Source organism: Oratosquilla oratoria, chromosome 17, assembly GCF_046742065.1.
Source record: "Oratosquilla oratoria isolate Oo_2021 chromosome 17, ASM4674206v1, whole genome shotgun sequence".
Lineage (NCBI taxonomy): Eukaryota > Metazoa > Arthropoda > Malacostraca > Stomatopoda > Squillidae > Oratosquilla > Oratosquilla oratoria.
The window spans coordinates 11,898,052-11,916,016 of record NC_134793.1 but is presented as its reverse complement, the minus strand read 5'-3'; the positions used below and the strand labels follow the sequence as shown (position 1 = coordinate 11,916,016).

General features: G+C 38.5%; 2 protein-coding genes across 2 annotated transcripts in view; one reads left to right on the top strand and one right to left on the bottom strand.

Moving 5' to 3' along the window:
* Positions 1-3,307: 3,307 nt before the first annotated feature.
* Positions 3,308-17,863, bottom strand: LOC143034419 (uncharacterized). Its single transcript, XM_076200439.1, has 4 exons — positions 17,498-17,863; positions 15,881-16,070; positions 15,316-15,421; positions 3,308-13,860 (listed from the first exon to the last, which is right to left on the bottom strand). Exons 1-4 carry the CDS (start codon positions 17,810-17,812, stop codon positions 13,704-13,706), a joined length of 768 nt encoding a protein of 255 aa, XP_076056554.1. The 5' UTR covers positions 17,813-17,863; the 3' UTR covers positions 3,308-13,703.
* Positions 15,353-17,965, top strand: part of LOC143034417 (uncharacterized) — a 97,467-nt gene continuing 94,854 nt past the window's right edge. The window contains exon 1 of the mRNA XM_076200433.1: positions 15,353-15,444. Within this exon, the coding sequence (XP_076056548.1) occupies positions 15,441-15,444 (4 nt within the window). The 5' untranslated portion in view covers positions 15,353-15,440. The remainder of the gene's footprint in view (positions 15,445-17,965) is intronic.

The following is a 17,965-nucleotide window of genomic DNA, read 5'->3' as shown; positions in this document are numbered from 1 at the left end:
TGTCTTATTTTTTGTCAACAAATTGTCTTCAGTTCCTACCCAGTAACATCGTCCCTCCATGAGGAACTGTTTTGTTGACAAAGGAAAGAACTACAATTTTGTATGTGCCAAGTGTGCCTACTACTGACAGAATTTTGTTGATGTGATTAGAAGGGATTCCATGCGTGAATTCTGAGGTCTTGCATTTACTTAAGAATCTGGAGGTTTACAAGGCAGCGTATACTCAGTAGATTCTATTCCTGTGATTCTTCTTATCGATTTTAGTCAAGATGTTCGTACTCCACTCCCAAAGACCATCACTATCTTGCTGCCAACTCTGTTCCACCTGCTCAGTCTGTAATGTCTTCCTGCTGCAGTCTTGTATCCTAGAGGGTTGTAAGAAGCCACTCAGTGTCGTTACATGACATGCCATGAGTGCATAGCATTTTTAATTCTTCAATGTCTTGAGTAACCACAACATTGATTTGGTACTCGAGACACAGACTTAACAATACCACTCAGCAAATGTGCATTCAAGTGAAGACTACATAGCATAGGACAGTCTCCGAATTAGAGCAGCTTGAGTAGTAGGTGTGTAGACTCAAATTTCAGTGAATTGAAACGTGCAGTCCCACAGTAGTCGGCAAATGGTCCTCAGGCCCTCCTTCTAGAAATGCTACGTTGTTGTCTTTGTTGTGTTATTGTGAATCTGTTTTGTGTCACCAACTTGTGGGAGAAAGAGAAGGGATGTGGTTCTCAGTTCTCAGCTGTCCTTAATGTAAAGAAGTTGAGGAAAGATAGTCAAAGTTGATAGACACTTGGGTCTTGAGTACACACCTTGTGAGGCTGCAACTCCAGAGGTAGGAGAGGGTTCTGATGGGTTTTCGAGATAGGTATCAGAGAGATGGCTCTCTCAGATACCCATCTCACAGGACCTCTACTAGCAAGTACCCGTCGTCGATTCTAGGAGACGTGGTAGAAAACTGAAACATAGTGAACCTTTTTGGTTGCTGTGTTGATAGTCATAGTGAATGATAACTATTTATTCTATGAAAGGTAAATATGGTCACTTCAACATAAATTTGTTTAACTTTGTGGTTTACAATCAGATTTTTAAATTGTATAGTTTTATAGAGATATTGAGATTTTTATTAAAGTTTTTGGGTTTTATGTATATCAACATTCTTTTGAAGAATGCATAGAGAATTGTAAATAGATTTTTGAAGATGGAAGAACTCTTCAATTTTCATATGTACTCTGCATATGGAATTGTTTAGCAGACAGAAAATGGTACATTTTGTGAATATTTCATGTAGTGAGTAAAAAACATACATATACCAAAGGCTTTTTCCCCCATACAAGGGAGGTAGCCAAATATGCAAAGTAAAAAACAAGGGAGGTAGCCAAAACTATATTTAAATTAATTTCTATTATGAGCAAAAAGAAAATATTAATTTAGCCTTGACTAGGCCCACCTCACTATAGCACCCTTAGTGCTGTGCAGTATGTTGGCAACCAGGATCTTTAACCGAAGATGTCATAAGCAGCTGTAGGAAATAGTCTGTTGGCAGCCAGAGTAAAAGAACATACAATTCGATACAAAAGAAATTGACTTAGACCCGAGTTTCTTTTGCTGCTGAAGTTCAGTAAACTAACTTGGTGGCAACCAGACTAAAGGAATGTGTTGTTTAGTCCGTAAGGAGTTAATCAAGATTGGTTAAACTTCTTTGATACCAAAGGGTTGTACAGTCAAGTTCTGAATAACCTGACTGCAGCCAGAATAGAGATTTGTGTCATTTAGTATGCAGAAGGGGCTAATTATATTATAAAAAAAAATCTTAATGCCTTTGCTGCCCAAGAGTTCTTGTGTAACCAATTAAAGCACCCTGGCAGGAATTGGAGTAAAGGGATAAGCTCCAAGTGACATGGAAGGGATTAATCAGAATATGTACTGAAGAATTTGTGCAGCTGATTGAAATATCCAAACAGGAGTCAGAATAAAAGTACAAGACCAAGACCTCTTGATACAGGAGGACTTGACCCTAACTGTGGTGGGTTTCCTATAATTGAATAAAATCACATGATAGCAGTTAATATAAGTTGCTTATGACCTATGTTGTAGCCATTGATAAAAAATTTCATTGATCAGTAACATAGCCTCACTTTGGTCCGGATTAATAAAAACAAATTTCCTTGAGTTTCACTGACTGGAGGGCCTGCAGTGGTCCTTGTGCCCTCCCCATAGATCTCCTTGGAAAGAAACATTGTAAGATATTAGTGAGGAACTGTTTCTGTTACTTGATGTAGCCCAGTGGACACTGTATCAAACTCATGAGCAGATGGTCATGAGTTTCGTCTATGGAATCTGCTGCGTGCTTCTTGTGTTGGTTCCTGACAGCCCAGGCCAGGTGGGGAGGCGACCCAAACATTGGCCTAAAAATCCCAGGAGCCTGCTGCAACTGACAGAGCTTGCCCTACCATGGGTTTCTCACTTCCCACTTTATGAGTTTGGTGTATGGTAGCTGTAGGAAGGGAAGCAGTTGCCAGTTGTAAGCTCTCCTTATGTGAAAAGGTGGAGGAAATACAAAGTTGACAGAGAGGTTAGGTCTGGTCAATGATCAAGTACCACCCCTCACTTATATTCATCTTACAGGACCACCACGTACAGGTATCTATTATTGGTCCTTATTTCAGATGAAAACAGATATAGCTTATAGTTTAGCTAATAGTTTGAAATGGATACATGACATCATGGGACAAATGACAGGTACCTGGTTTTGATGGTCCTACAAAACAGAAAGCAGAGCTGCCCATTTCTAAAAATCCATCAACCCCAACAAAGGCCCAAGATCCTTAACTTCAACTGTATTTTTGCATGTTTTCACATATACAAGTTTGATAACTGGAGATTGCCCCCTTGTACTACTTTCAGCCAGTGACAGAAACAGTCGTAAAGACAACAGTCCAAAGTTTCTTCCCAGAGATCTGTGGAAGAACTTTGGGGCCCATTATCAGCAGTTTCGGGACTGTGGGTTTGCCATTTAGTAAAACTCAAGGCAATAGTTACTATTATTGCTCATGTGATCATGGAAAAATAATCTTTTGTGTATGTGAGTGATCCTGCACATCAGTCTCAAAGAGCCTAACACAGTCAAAGTTTGTTAGCAAGTATTGTTGAAAGTATTGGCCTTCAGAGATTGATACAAGTACATAAGGTGGCAGTTGTGCACAACAAGAATGTTGATAAGAGAAAAACTGTATATGTATGTATGTGTGTATATATATATATATATAATATATATATATATATATATATATATATATCACATGAAAGGTGCTTAACCTGTAAATTGTGGAAGTTAAGATGCCAACATTTGTTGTGCAATGTAAAAAAAATCCATATATTTTGAAGTTGACACATCCTGAAAAATAAGGCTAATAAGGCAGTTTGATAGATCACTGTATGTTTTGATCAATTCATTTTCTAATTTTACAATGTCTGGTGCAGTTAGATGAGGTGAGAAGGGAGAAAAGGCATAATTTCGCACATTTTATTTTTGTAACTTGTTTGTGTGTACACTCATTTTTATAGGAAATTAAAGAAAAAAAAAATTGTCTTCCTAAAAGAGTGTTCCACTCCCACCACTGTCCCCTCATGATGGTGTATTGCTTTATTTGGGTTTAAGCATGTTAAGTATACTTACTGTCAAAAGGAAGAGAAATGACACTGATATTTATCATGTGCTTTTGTTGTGGAAATAGGTTGCAGGACATCTTTTAGTATTTTTGTGCTAGTCATGCACTAAACTGGAATATTTAATTGTATATTTTTAAAACTTAATAACAAATTAGTCAGTTCCTTCAGTCCAGGAGTTGCCAGCCTTACAGCTTATCAGAGTCACCTGTCATGAGCCAGAAATCCCTGGACGCTGAATAAGGTCACCAGGCATAAGCTGGAACTCCCTTTCAACTAAATAAGACTGGTCAAAGGGAGTCGATATATTGAGAGAATTGGCTTACCTTGTGATATTGTGAAAATGTGTGCATGTTGTCATGGAAGGATTAATATAAAGATGATATTAAAATGTAAAATACATATTTAATCTTAATAGATATTGCCAGGGTACCATGAAGGCATGCACCTCATCTTCTGAAAAGTAACTTCCTAAAAGAAAAGCATGGAAGAAAGATCATAGATGATTCGGGTGGCCAAAGCAGCTTCCAGGAGAGTCTCAGTTCATCTCCCATACCTTATAACCGTACATTGTGGGTCATGGCATAAAGGTGAAATAAGAAAGGATATACTTTATAAATGGTACTATGTACTCGGTTGCTGTATTATTTAGTAATTGAGGTGCTGTATAGCAATGTTTGAATACTTCACCAAGTTTCATAATCATAGATACATCCAGTCCAGTAACGGCTTCTGTTACATAATATAAGCCAGGCTAGGTCACTCCAAGGACATGTGCTGTTGTGTTGTTTGATCTTGAGATAGCACTGTGTATGTCAGCTCTGTCAAGGATCAAATACACAATTTCATTTTTTCATCATACACCTAGGTGTATGATCCAACACTCCATCACTCAGCAACTGCCACTTGTGTGGATGTTTGGGCCCAGGAGATAAACACACTTCAGGAATTAGTCTAGGACATAAAACACCACCAATTCCTGAGGTGGGTTTATGTCCTGGGCCCAAATGTCTGCACAAACGGAGGTTGGTGTGTGTTGGAGTAAAAGACCTCCTAGGTGTAATTCATTTAAAAGAGCTTAGATGTATTTTTTTATCACATTGCACTTGTAAGAATCATGATTAGAAACAATTCCCTTACAGATACACTATTGTGTGGTGCTAACAATAATTTAGTCTGAGCACAGTTTTCCACATGAGAAGGATGTTTCGACTTAACCAGACATACATTCCATTAACTGAACTCTTATACAATATTGATAAAATTATCATCTTTTGGTTGTTGTTAATGTTATCTTTCACTTCTTTCATGATCATGTTATGTTATTTTTTATGTTTACTTGTATCCTTTAACACTGTGTGTGTGTGTGTGTATTCACCTAATTGTAGCATACAGGAAAATAACAACACTTGTGGGGTCCAGTCTTGTAAGCTCCAATTTATCATACCTGTGTGTATGTGTGTGTGATTCACCATGGTCTTGGATCATGTGTTGGACTCATGATTGATAGCTATTTCCCTCCCAGAAGAGAGCTCAGAGCTCATATATGACTGACCTAGGAGTAATGCTGTGACCTTACATGTACACATACACCCAACTCCCTGCCAACAAGAGTTGTAGTAATGACTCACAGCACAGCAATACTGAAATTTTTTCAGCCCTAGGTGAGATTCGAACCCGGACTGCCATAGTGGTGGCCATGGAAGCTACCATTGTGCCTTGTGAGTCATGTGTGTGTGTGTGTGTTTGTGCATATATATACTTTCAAAGCTGTCATATGAAGAGAGATTGTCAAAACTAGAATTACCGACTCGGGAACAAAGAAGAGAAAGAGGTGACTTGTTGACTATCTACAGAATCATGGGAGTTATGGAAGTCCTTGATAGAGAAGACTTACTAAATTAGGATAAAAGAAATACAGTGGGACATGGAAGGAACCTCAAAAAGGACAGTTATGGAAGGGACCTGAAAAAGAACAGCTCTCCCCACAGTGGTGGATGGATGGAACAAAAGATGAAACAATAGTGTGTGCAAAAACCTTACACGAATTTAACCCCTTCGATACGACGATGCCTACTTAGGCGTTATGAGGAGCAAGTGGGTACGCGAGGATGCCGATATCGGCATCTTGATTATATATATTGTAGTTGTACCTGCGTGACCCCCATACTCTGTAAACTGGCTTCATCATATTTTCTATGGTTATCAAAATTCACGGGTGAAAGAGAACGAGCAATACAGCGGTAACATCGCACGTTTGGAAGCTAATGCTGCCCGCGAGATTTTGGCCTGGAGTGAAGGGGTTAAGAGCAATTTAGACGCTGTGAGATACAGAGACAGGACACCACGAGCGTAGATCCCTTTCCCATAAGGTACAACTAGGTAGGTAAATACACACACACACAAATTAAGAAAGACCACACGTCTCAAGGATGTGAAGAAATACAGTTTTCCATATAGATGCATAAATACCTGGAATAGCTTAGGAAGTGATGTAGCCCAAGCTCAAACAATACACAAGTTCAAATCTAAATATGATAATTGGAAATGAAGGATATAGATGAGGTTGGAACTGTACGTGAATTTGTGGCTAGGTAGGATAAATAATGTAAGTAGAGAATAGGAGACGGGACCCAATGAGCATTGCTCCTTTTCCTGTATACTACAATTAGGTAAATACATACACACACACACACACACATCCTACACCCATTCTACACTTATGCAAAACCCATTTATCACCCCTCCTTTTATTAACAATATATATATATATATATATATATATATATATATATATATGTATTAACTTTCCTGCCACCACAACCCATTACATGGTTCTCTCTCTCTCTCTCTCTTTCTCTCTTCTTTTTCCTCTCCTTTCTTTCTCCAGAGAAGAAAAATGTAGCCTCTACTGAAATGATAGTCATGATTAGTAAATGGCTTCACATTTGTATCAGAGTAGGACATGTTTTCGGGACATCACCTTATAACTTGATGTATCCTTTCAGTCCAGGATCCACTCATCAGCTGAATGAAACCAATTGACACTAGCTAGAACAAAAATATGTAAGTGTGCCACATTTTCTAAGGAGCCCTCACATACTCACTATGTATGGATACAGTAGTAGTAATGTTGGAACTTTTGTTACTGACAACCATGAACCTTCCCACACTTTCAGTAACAACTAAAGATGCTATAGATTTTCCTGGACAGTTAGTATCTATTCAACACTGTCAGTATTGAGGGATCCTCTTGCACTAATGACAAAACTTATCAGTAATATTAACTGAGTAAGTTAGACTTTGCTAGCACATAAGAGGTTATTAGTGTCAGTAATAGAAATACGAACAATACAAATGTCATCGATATATAATGTGATAATGCTGTATTAGCAGTATAGTTGTAACTATGTTAGGATATACAGTAATCTTGATTGTGTAAGATTTCCTTAATCAAAATACTTGGATATTGTCAATGAATGTTTATTGTGGAAGGATTCCTTAAAGGATAATGAAGACAGTTTTCGTTCTTTCAGCAGAATAGAATTAGTCAACAAGAACCATTGACAAAATATAACACTAGAGTGAAGCAGTTACAATACTAGTGGTTGTCAGTACAATCAGATTGACAGAAAATGACACAAACTTAGCCAGCTTTGTTCATAACATGCAGTACTTGTATGTATATAACCCGTTTGTTCCTTGGGTTTCCCCCCTCCCCCTTCGGTGAATGAACTTGTTTGGGATTACCCAAAAGTAATCCTGTAAAGGCATACACAGAAATAATTGGGTTATTGGAATAGTATACAACCTATTAATTTCTGGGGTTTCCCCTTTTGCAAAATGAAGGTATTTGGTGTTAAACCATCATTTATGAAAGGGACACACAGGAATGAATGGAGTACAGGTAACCATCTACAAAAAAGTAGCTGTATAGTTTGCAAAGTTAGTGAGTATTAGACAACATGATACAATGACAGGTACTGCCAGTCTTCCGCTGCTGTGCAAAGAGAAATAAAAGGTCACCTGCAGTGGTATGCAAGTGGTTGTCATGTGCTAAACCAAAGGTGGATAATATATTATTGAGATGATATACTAAGGGAATAAGATGATTTAAGACAAAAAAATAGATAGTAGGCGTAACTTGTATTGCCATATGACTATGGGTATGTACAGTGGTCTACTTTTAGGTTCATACACATACACATACTGTACATATGTATGTGTTTTTTTCTACTTTCTCTTTTCTTTCTTTGTCCTTCAGTAAACACTTTATTTTCTACCTTTTATTTTTGTTTTCCATTTATATCCTTACACTTCTCTTTTGTTCCAGTCTGTAACTTTATCATGTACCATTCTTCATTACTTTAGATTTTTAACTAGGTTCCTTGTTAATTTTCTTTCTCTATGCACATTTGTGCCCTGTATCCAGTATTTCTTCTTCTTTTTCTTTCTTTAGATTCCTTGTGTTTTTTCCTTGTTTATCTTTTCTTGTGCACTTAATTATATATATATTTATATATATTGTTTGCATTTTGCTCTCAGTCACACTGGGTTTTGCATTCCTTGATATTTTGACCTTTCATATCTGTTATTGAGGGCTTGTTTCTTTCTTTCTCCCACTGTATGTTTAGTCTCTTCTTGCAGGACCACCTGTTTGTGGTGGCTCTGCAAGATAGACAACAGGGCTCTTTTATCAAAACTCATGAACTCCCTTTCCCAGGTGACACTTGGTCTTCATACGAACCCAAGATCTCTCTCTGTCAATGTCAACTGTATTTCTTACGCCTTTTCACATACGGCAAACAGACATCATGGCAGCTGCTCTCCTCTTCCTGCTACTTTCAGCCAGTGATATAGAAATGTGCTCACACTAATACAGTCCAGAGTTTCAAACATGAGAGATCTGTGACAGGGCTGAGGACCATTGCCAGTCACTGCGGGGCTCTGGGTTTCCATTTGGTTATACTCAAGGCAATAATTATTATAATTATCTTATCACCTTTTGCCACACCCACACCAAATAGCTAAAGTATATTTGTACACACACACACATATGTACATATATATATATATTATATATATATATATATATATATATATACACAGTATACATGTGTGTGTGTATGAATATATGTTGGGGAATTACATTCCATATATGATATTTCATAGCAAAACACAATTATGAACATCGAGAATGATTATAGAACCAATATTTGCTGCTTATTTATTTTTTAGTGGATTAAATGAAATAGTTAAGTCATTAACTTGAAATGATAATACAACTGTACTCTAAAAACCAGATATGAAACAATTAAGCTCAAAAGTTTCTGGAGAATGTTGGAGAGATGTATTGCTGAATATAATTAGTATTCATTGGATGTGTTAAAGATCAAAGATCTCAAATGTTTTGTTGTATGAATATTTACTTTGTTAACAAGGGTGTACATATAATTGAGTGAAGATATCTTAGTTTTAAAACTTTTTATATTGTGTATGTTTTCTCATGTGCTGTTGTTTTAAATTATCTTAATGCTACTGAGGTACTTTTTTGTGTTTTATGTTAAGCTCAGGAATCTTGCAATATTTTCCTAAGGCATAGAGTACATGTATGCTTATATTTTATTGTTATTTATTTTTTATTTAATTTTATTTTATTTTATTCTTTTATTTTATTTATTTTTATTTTTTTGTGGAATGCATAATGATATTCATTATCATTTCAGTAGTTATCATGTATGTAAACAAAAAACATTTAGAAACTTGGTGATCACGTTTATTTGGCCCTCTTGTTCTTGAATTGTACTGTAAGGAAGCGACTGGGAAGCCTTTTGTAGGGTGTAGTCATGCCCAATGGTGAACATTTCAAGTCCTTCCATGAATGTGACTGCTTTGAAGTTGCCCCAAAGATTTGTTTTTAAGAGTAGAAAGGAATTGCCAGAAATTTGGGGCCTCTTTGTAGTACATATACAATAGAAGTTGATACCCAGATAATTTGTAATGTAATGTATGGTTTATATAGTGCAGAAATCTTGATGGAGCCATTTGTGCTTAAGTGTATTATATATTGAAAGGGAAAGAAGACCTGCTGTGCACATATTTGCCAGTTATTTTTATTAGCTCTTGTTCTCTCTGAAAGTGATTTAGTAATCAGAGGATTTTTTGCAGTTTTCCTATTTAGGAAGTGGGTTGTAAACCTGAGGAGTTTTAGCAGTTTACATATTGAGTATTGGCACCCAGGAATGTATATCCTGTCTTGTAATGCCAAGCACAAAAACATTGAATTGTATTTGTATCTTATCACCAATAATCAGAACTTTTATCCCTTGGGCTAATACTGTGCTGAAGTGGCAGAGTCATGTAAGTGGTAAAAGGGAGATTTGATGAAGGATAGTAAAAGTAAAAAGTAATTGGCATTTTTATTGGAATGGAGATTACTGTCCAATCATAAAAGAATTGTGTGCAACTCGGGTCTGTTGGGGTGTTACTGAAGTTCCAGGAATATTAATGACAATAATAAAAAAAAAAAATTAAGCAGTCAGTACCTCATGTGGGGCACAGAATTGTGGGAGAAGTTGTTATTATGTACCAGAACTTCTGTCTTTGTGGTCAATCTGGCGCCACTGACGTGCATTGTGGAAGAAGTGATGGTTAGTATATTAAGTTCTGCATTCAAGAAACCAGTGTGGCTTTCCATGCCATGGTTCCTTCCATAGGGATCCTTTTCATTCTTACAGAAGGGGTGTCACTGAGGTGAGTAAAGTAGCCTGACAACAGCCAAAATTGAATAACAAATTATAGTGGACATATTTCCAGAGCTGGGTGCACTACCACTGGACAGGTAGTTCAGTGCATTACTGCCAAACAGATAGTGCAGATTAAGTGAAGATTAAACTCTTTATGCCATAAAAGTTCCTCTAAAATTAATAAAATTATTAGGTACTAGCCAGAACAAAATCTTATCACAGCCCCTCAGGGATGAAGAGCCCACCACAGTGTATGAGTCGAAAACAAAGCAATAAGGCATAGCTCTTTTATAACAAGACTCAACAGCAGGAGCTGATTTACCCCCGCCACTTCAGAATATAAAAGTAGTATAAATTGTCTGGAGTTGACCAGAATAGAACCTTTATTTATGCCAAAATCATTACTAATTACTGTAAATATTTAAAGAGAGGTGAACAGATACAATGAGCTGGCATATATTGTCCCACTTTGCAAAACAAGGAAGTGATCACAATTGTGGTATCTGCTGGTGTTGATGTTCATCAAGCTCTGTACAGCAGGGTTGAGTTGTCAATGAAACTAATTTTCATCCTAAGTCTAGTTCACCTTTTGTAGTAGTTCCAATTATTTTATGTAAATGCTACCCTCTATGTGGGTCATTTTACATGTAAATTGTGGCAGTAACCTCTGCATGACATATGGATTGATCATAAGTCAGATGTGATATTCTTTATCTGTTGTAGTGGAGCATCAGTTTCATTTCAGTACTCTATGGGATGCCACTCTTTGTGGATATTGTTGTGGCTGATGCTAAGTGATTTTACTCACCTGAGAGGCAAACCTCAACAGAATAATGTTTGTGTTTTGTTGGAATCAAATCACTAGATGTGCAGCCATATTGAAGGGATGACCACTAACATTACTGTTTATATTAACCCTTTAGTTCTTCTGCTGCAATAGGAGTTTCCTTCAGCTGAATTAATTCACCTTCCAATAGAATAAACAAACACAATTGTGGAATACAGCAAAATTATTGTTTGGTACTTTTTAGGCTCCAGGTGTGTTTGATTCTTATTCTTCAGAAGGGGTTTCCCTCAACTGAATCAAATTGCTTGGCAGCAGCTAAAACAAATGACTAGCATTGTTAAATGCAATGGATATGTTAATGAGCACAAGGTGCCATCACAACTGTTGTCTGGTGTCATGGAAAAGTGCTGTACTAGGTTCATAGGATGGACTTCAGGCTTAGGCATCAGTGCAGTAGGTCATTTTTGTAATGTAGAACTTGTTCTCTGCAGATGTTGGAACTCCCAACAGTACAATTTTTCCCAATAGTGTGAGCCGTATATCTCGCTCAAATTCCCTAAGACTTTGGAACTTGTGGCACATTTTTTATATTATATTGTATCAATTGAGACAATTTTATTCAATTGATGAACAGAACCAGTGTCTTGATTTTAGGAGAATTTGTTCAGACTCGAATCCACCCTGCAGATAAATAAGATTGTCTGGCAGTTACCATAACAAAATCTGAGTATGGATAGTTCTATTAGAATGAAAAATACGGAACTCCCCAATATTCAAGATGAAACCCCTTTGAAAGTAACCTGGAATATTAGAAAGTAAAGTGCATCTGGTTCTTGGGAACTTCTTGGATTTGATTTGATATTTTTTTCCAGACATCAGAAGCACTTAAATACTCTGGTTTCTTTTTGAGAGGATCTATTGTTTTGAATATTAGAAGTTTTCAAATTTAGGTTCCAAATAGAGAAATGTCTAGTTTGCCATAGTGTTAAAAGGTTGGAAATGGCAAATACAATCAGAAGGATCTGTAATAGTCTATATTAGTACATCCTACAACTCTTCTTTCTTCTGTTTCACTCTTTTTACTCTCATTCTTATGCATTTCTTTGTTGTCTTTCCTTACATTTCTCACATATACTCCTCTACCTTCTGATTAGTTTTTCCTTGTCCCTCTCCTGCATTTTTAATCTCATTTTCTTTTCCATGTTTGTTTCTTCCCCTCGTTTCCCTCTCATATTTTCTTTTTGCCATTTTTATTGCCTTTTATTCCTTTGTGATTTCTTCCTTTATCTTCCCCTTCATTTGTTGTCAGAAATTTCTGCATCTAGGATGTTGTCTGTCACCCTCCTGTATCTGTGATGATAGGTCATGATCATATGTATACATTGTATAGAGATGTATGTTGTAATATTGTATAAATGTCAGACACTTTGACAACATGGTTATTTTATTTCCAACCTTAAGATGACTGTATTTAATTATGACCAGGGATGTGGAAAAAGAGAAACAGGTATTTTGTATATTTTTGTAGATACATCTTATGTACATTCAGATCAGTACCTGGATGTTTACCAGGAAATATAAGGGAAGAAACATTTTGTTAACTTCTTCACTTTTGAAAGGAATCAACACATCATATATTGGCTTGCATGGGTTCCAAGTCACGACACAAATTCAGGGAAATAAATACAATTCCTCTGCCATGCTACTGGGGATATTATTAAGATTTTTCTCTATGGTGTTATATTTTGATATGATAATCTGCAATGAACAGGGCTACAAGTCGATAAGACAGGTCGGGTGTTTACTCCCCATTCTCCGTAACAGACTTCCCCTCTACCCTCCAGTCCCCATTATTTCTTCACCTTCCTTCTTAAATGATGTTATTACATAACATTTTAGGAAAATCACCACCAGTTCCCTTACCTAGATTTTTCTTTAAGAGATAAAAATTCTTCCTGAATTTTAGCCACCTTATACCGTACACATTCTGATGTGACAATTCACTGTCCTTAGTTTAAAAAGAATGTCATTGTATGCAGCACCATACTGACAAACACAGCACAAATCTAACCTAACCTTTGACAAACTGTCAAAAATCATCATAGCACATAGAACATATGGATAACCACCACAAATAAAAAAAATAGTAGATAGATAAATAAAAAGATGATGAAGCCAATATCCGATGCCGGGGTAGGGACCAATTTGGGCGTCGTCACTTTCGGCGAAGGTGGAGATGGCGATTCGAACCCAGCCATCGGCGAGTTGAACCAAGGGCATGGCTGATTAAATTCCAAGGGGCACCGTCCTAGCCTCTTGATAAGGGAGAGTTTGTGACGTAAAATCAAGTTATTATTATTAATCTATATTTTTACCCGAGCACCACCGAAGTCAATACTACCTAATGTTTTATGGCTAAATTTTCGTCTTCGAAAAGAAGCGACTCCAAGTTAGCCTTCACAGTGGACGTCTGAATGAATACCAGACGAGAAAACGATCACCCGAGGCTGAGATCGTCGTCTTCGTCTTCAGGCAGTGGAGGTTCCAGATATTCGTTTAGGTCCCCTCGGCGAGACCCAATAAGACCCATACCATGACCTTGGACGACCTGACTCTCTCCAACGTGGTCTTCTGTGGTGTCAGCGCCGTCAACGCTGTTGGAAGTAGGAAACGTATTTATAACTTTGCTCTGAAGAATAGGTTATCAGTAGAATATCAAAGGGAACCAACTGTGCGTGGACCTTTGTTATATGACATTTATAACAAATTACGGCTTACTGCTATGTCAGCTATTGCTGACATTTCCATGTTTGTTGATGAAAAAATACTCAAATGTGTCATGCATCTGATATCACAAATTTACAAATAAAATTAAAGGGTGCAATCAGAGGAGTATATTGGATTTTACTTAGATGGGAAGTTGAAATTTCATATACATGTTCATCAGGAAATTACGGCAAACTAAGGTTGAGACGACGAAATTGCCATGTAAGACGAGGTCGTCATTGATATTTAAAAAATTTGAGTAGTTTCGCTTTCGGTGTCTTTTATAGACATTTATTTATCTATTCACTTGTCGGTATATCGTTTTTATTTATTTTCCAACATTCATTTGATTATTTTTATTACTATGTCAATACCTATCCTAACTTAACCAAATGCCAGTAGCTCCTATTTAACGAAATTCATACGCCTCTCGAGATACCCCATCCCCCAGTCCCTCCAGATGAACCTCGAAATCGAAGAGCACTCCTTCACTTCAATGAAATTCACTGGCGGCAGACAAAATTGTCATACAAGTCAAACAGAATGCTCACAGGATGACCAGTGGTTTGTATCCTATCGTTGGTGCATTCTTTGTTTTTGTGATGGATTGAAGGTAAACGCTTCGTTTTTACATTTTTTACATAATGGCTTGGAATCAGGGCTTTCATATGAGGCGTGTGTGTGTGTGTGTGGGGGGTCATATGCCCAGGGACGGTACTTTTAGGAGGCGGCAATTTTAGTCTGGATTTGCCGCCCACAAAGCTGACAAAATGATGATAATGAAAAAATGTCAAAGAAGCCCTGATTATTTTCCCGTAATCGATGAATTTTGCGTTAAAACAAACGAAAAATATGAAATATTTTCCCTTGCACTTTCTGAAATAGATACATGAAATACAAAATATAAAATCTGTTTGATTATTTCGCAAGCTAATAGCTCAAATAGGCAGTAGTAGGTGGTGGAGGTGGGAATTGGTGATGAGGTGGAGTGGGGGTGGGGGGTGGGAGGTGTCAATGAAAACTTTCTCCCCGGGTGGCACTTATGATGTAAACTGCAGTGGTTCCCAACCAGTGTACCGCGAAATCAGCTGAGGATGCCGCCAAAATTCAGGGCAAAAATAATTTCCGTATTACCGACTCTATCATCCATTTTTGTTCATTAAAGCAGCAGCAATGTGAAGATGAGTATTTTCATATTATCTAGGGACAAATTTTGTTACACTGATGTTGAATCAATAAAATACTGAGAAACTAGAATTTAGATTTTCTAAAAGTGCTTGGCAAGGATGCCTCAAGCCAGAAAAGGTTGGGAATCACTGACGTAGTGTTCTGCTTGGTCTTACGTTACGTAGTGAAGTGGCGCGAGAATCTGGGCGCCATCTAGACGAAGCGCGATTGACATGGGTGGCACAGCGTCGTGCAAAAGTCCCGTGCACCGAACCATCAGTTCTGAAACGAGAGCAGAAATATGCGTGAGTAGCTTGATTTCCGTATTTTTTATACGTTTTGTATTGATCTGGTACTTTTCAGTAGCATGTCTTGGTACATTTGGGAAAGTCAAGATTGGCGATACCGGACAGAGTTGTGTTCATTGCATGTAACAAGTGGTAACAGTGGTGAGTGGATGTGTGGCAGTGGTTCGTATTGGATCAGGACTCGGTATAAGCCGAAATCAAGCACTCGTGGGAGGCATGTTTCTGTACTGGACTCGTCCCCAGTCACAATGTTACCCCCATTTATTTATTTGTTTGTGTGTTTATCTATCTATATATGCTATTGCTGTGCGAGTATCGTCATTCACAAAAGAGTTATTTAAAGCGAAGTTTGGGTAACTGAGACGGGTATTCTGTTGAGAATCAGCATCCTTATATTGTGGTTGGAAAAGGAAGGACCACAGAAGAGGCTCACTTGTAAGCGGCGTTTTGGTGCTGATCGTTGATTGGCCGAGGTCACCCCGGAAGAGGCGCCGGATCTCGTGGCCAATACCGTTCCGGTCTCTTCGACGGAAGACGATCCATACCAGGAGTTCGGCGACGCCGTAGAGGTTCTCAAAGTTGTCGCTATCGAGGCGACTGTTGCTATGTAGGCTCCTACCGCACTAGAAATAAGGAACGAGTAAATAGATGAATAATAGATTGACACAAGTTAATAGATGAACAAATAAACAAGTAAATTAAAAGATAAATAAGCAAACCAACGAATAGATAAAGAGGGGAAGCACATGATTATCAACTTCGGAAGAACAGTGATCGCGGAAACAGAGACAGAACTGAAAACAAAACTGTCAGTATGTCTTAATCTTTTAATTCATAAGTGTTCTACTTGTGTACTGCTGTCCATTTGAATACTTGGACTGAACAAAGATGGAGGGGAGGCACGTATGAACAAAATTCAAAAGAACGATGACCTGTTAGATAGCACTCAAGTCACTGAGTACTCATGTTCTGCTGGTTGATAAATCCTCTTGAGTAACTCACTTACGCACTGCTGTTTAATAAACTTCTCAATTGTATTTATGTTCTGTTGGGAATGGATGCTAAGAGGAGACTGTATGAAGGAGTGATTGTGCCAACAGCACTGTATGGGGCAGAAACATGGGACATAAGAGAAGAAGGGAGAAGGAGTTTGAATGTGTTTGAGATGAGGTGTCTGAGAAGTATGATGGGGGTTACTAGGCTAGATAGAGTGAGAAATGAGGTGAGGAGGAGCACAGGGGGTGGAAAAGGAGCTGGGAGATAGGGTTGATGAAAAAATATTAGGATGGTTTGGACACATGGAAAGAATGAGTGAAGAAAGACTAGCAAAAGAGGTATGGAAGGCAGATGTGGAGTGAGTGAACATGAGGGGACATCCTAGGATGAGGTGGATGGATGGGGTGAAGGGAGCTTTGGGGAAGAGGGGAATGTCTGTTGAGGAAGGACGGGAGAGGACAGAAGACAGGGGTGAATGGAGAATGGTTGTATATGGATGATGTTGTGATTGCATGAGGTGGAATGGGCGAGGGGATGGGGGGTGAGGTAGTATGTGTGAGCAAAATTTGACGCAGCCCGAAGGGATTTCTCCCCGTCCTCTCCTTTTATGCAATGGGGGGACGGAGAGGGGGGGGGGTCGCCGATTTAATGAAGCTGCCTTGCTGTGGATGTACTGTGTCTTACGACACTGCCTCTGACCCAGGGCAGTGGACAAGGTGCAGGGAAGAGCCGTCATCCAGGAGGTGCTAAGATAAGAGGGAGGGTGGAGGGGTGTGGAGTGTATTCAGGGATGGAATGGGTGGAAATGATTTTATGTCTTTTCCTTTTTGGCTACCTCCCTTGTAAGGGGGAAAAAGCCTTGGTATATGTATGTATGTATGTATGTTGATAGGTTCCTCATGGGTACTTTAGTTGTTCTGTTTAGTAACCTTAGTAACCTTGGCATACATCAACACCTTTGTGTCTCTAAAGCCCCTAAGAAACTTCTATTGATTTCTAGAGGGGATGGTGTTCCTGGAGTCCAGGTGATGACCCCTGGTGTATAGTTCCTTACCTTCATGTGATGGAGGTTACCGAGCCCCTGGCCGAGGATCAGGAGGCCATAGGTGGTGGTCAAGGGCGTGAGGACTTCGGAGAGTCTCTGGACCCACTTCTTCCGAAGGGCTTGGCTATCTCCAAGGGAGGGAGGGACGATGCCCCTTAGGGAGTCGGCCAGGCTGAAGAGCTCCTTGAAGTAGACAAGGAGTTCCCACAGGAGTTCCTGCACCTGTGGGATCACAGACGGTCCCTTAAAGCGCAAGGATAGAATTAATTCCAAACAGGTCTCTTCCCCGACTTTGGAACCATTGCACATTACTTTACCTAACATTAAACCAACTTAATATTCTAACCTAGCCTAACCGAACCGAACCATACCTAACCGCTAATGGGACCTTTCGCAGTGAGCGATTTGATACCAGACACCGCCAGATTTTGTAATTCTTGCCGGAAAATAAATACTTTTTTGAGCAAGATTTATAAG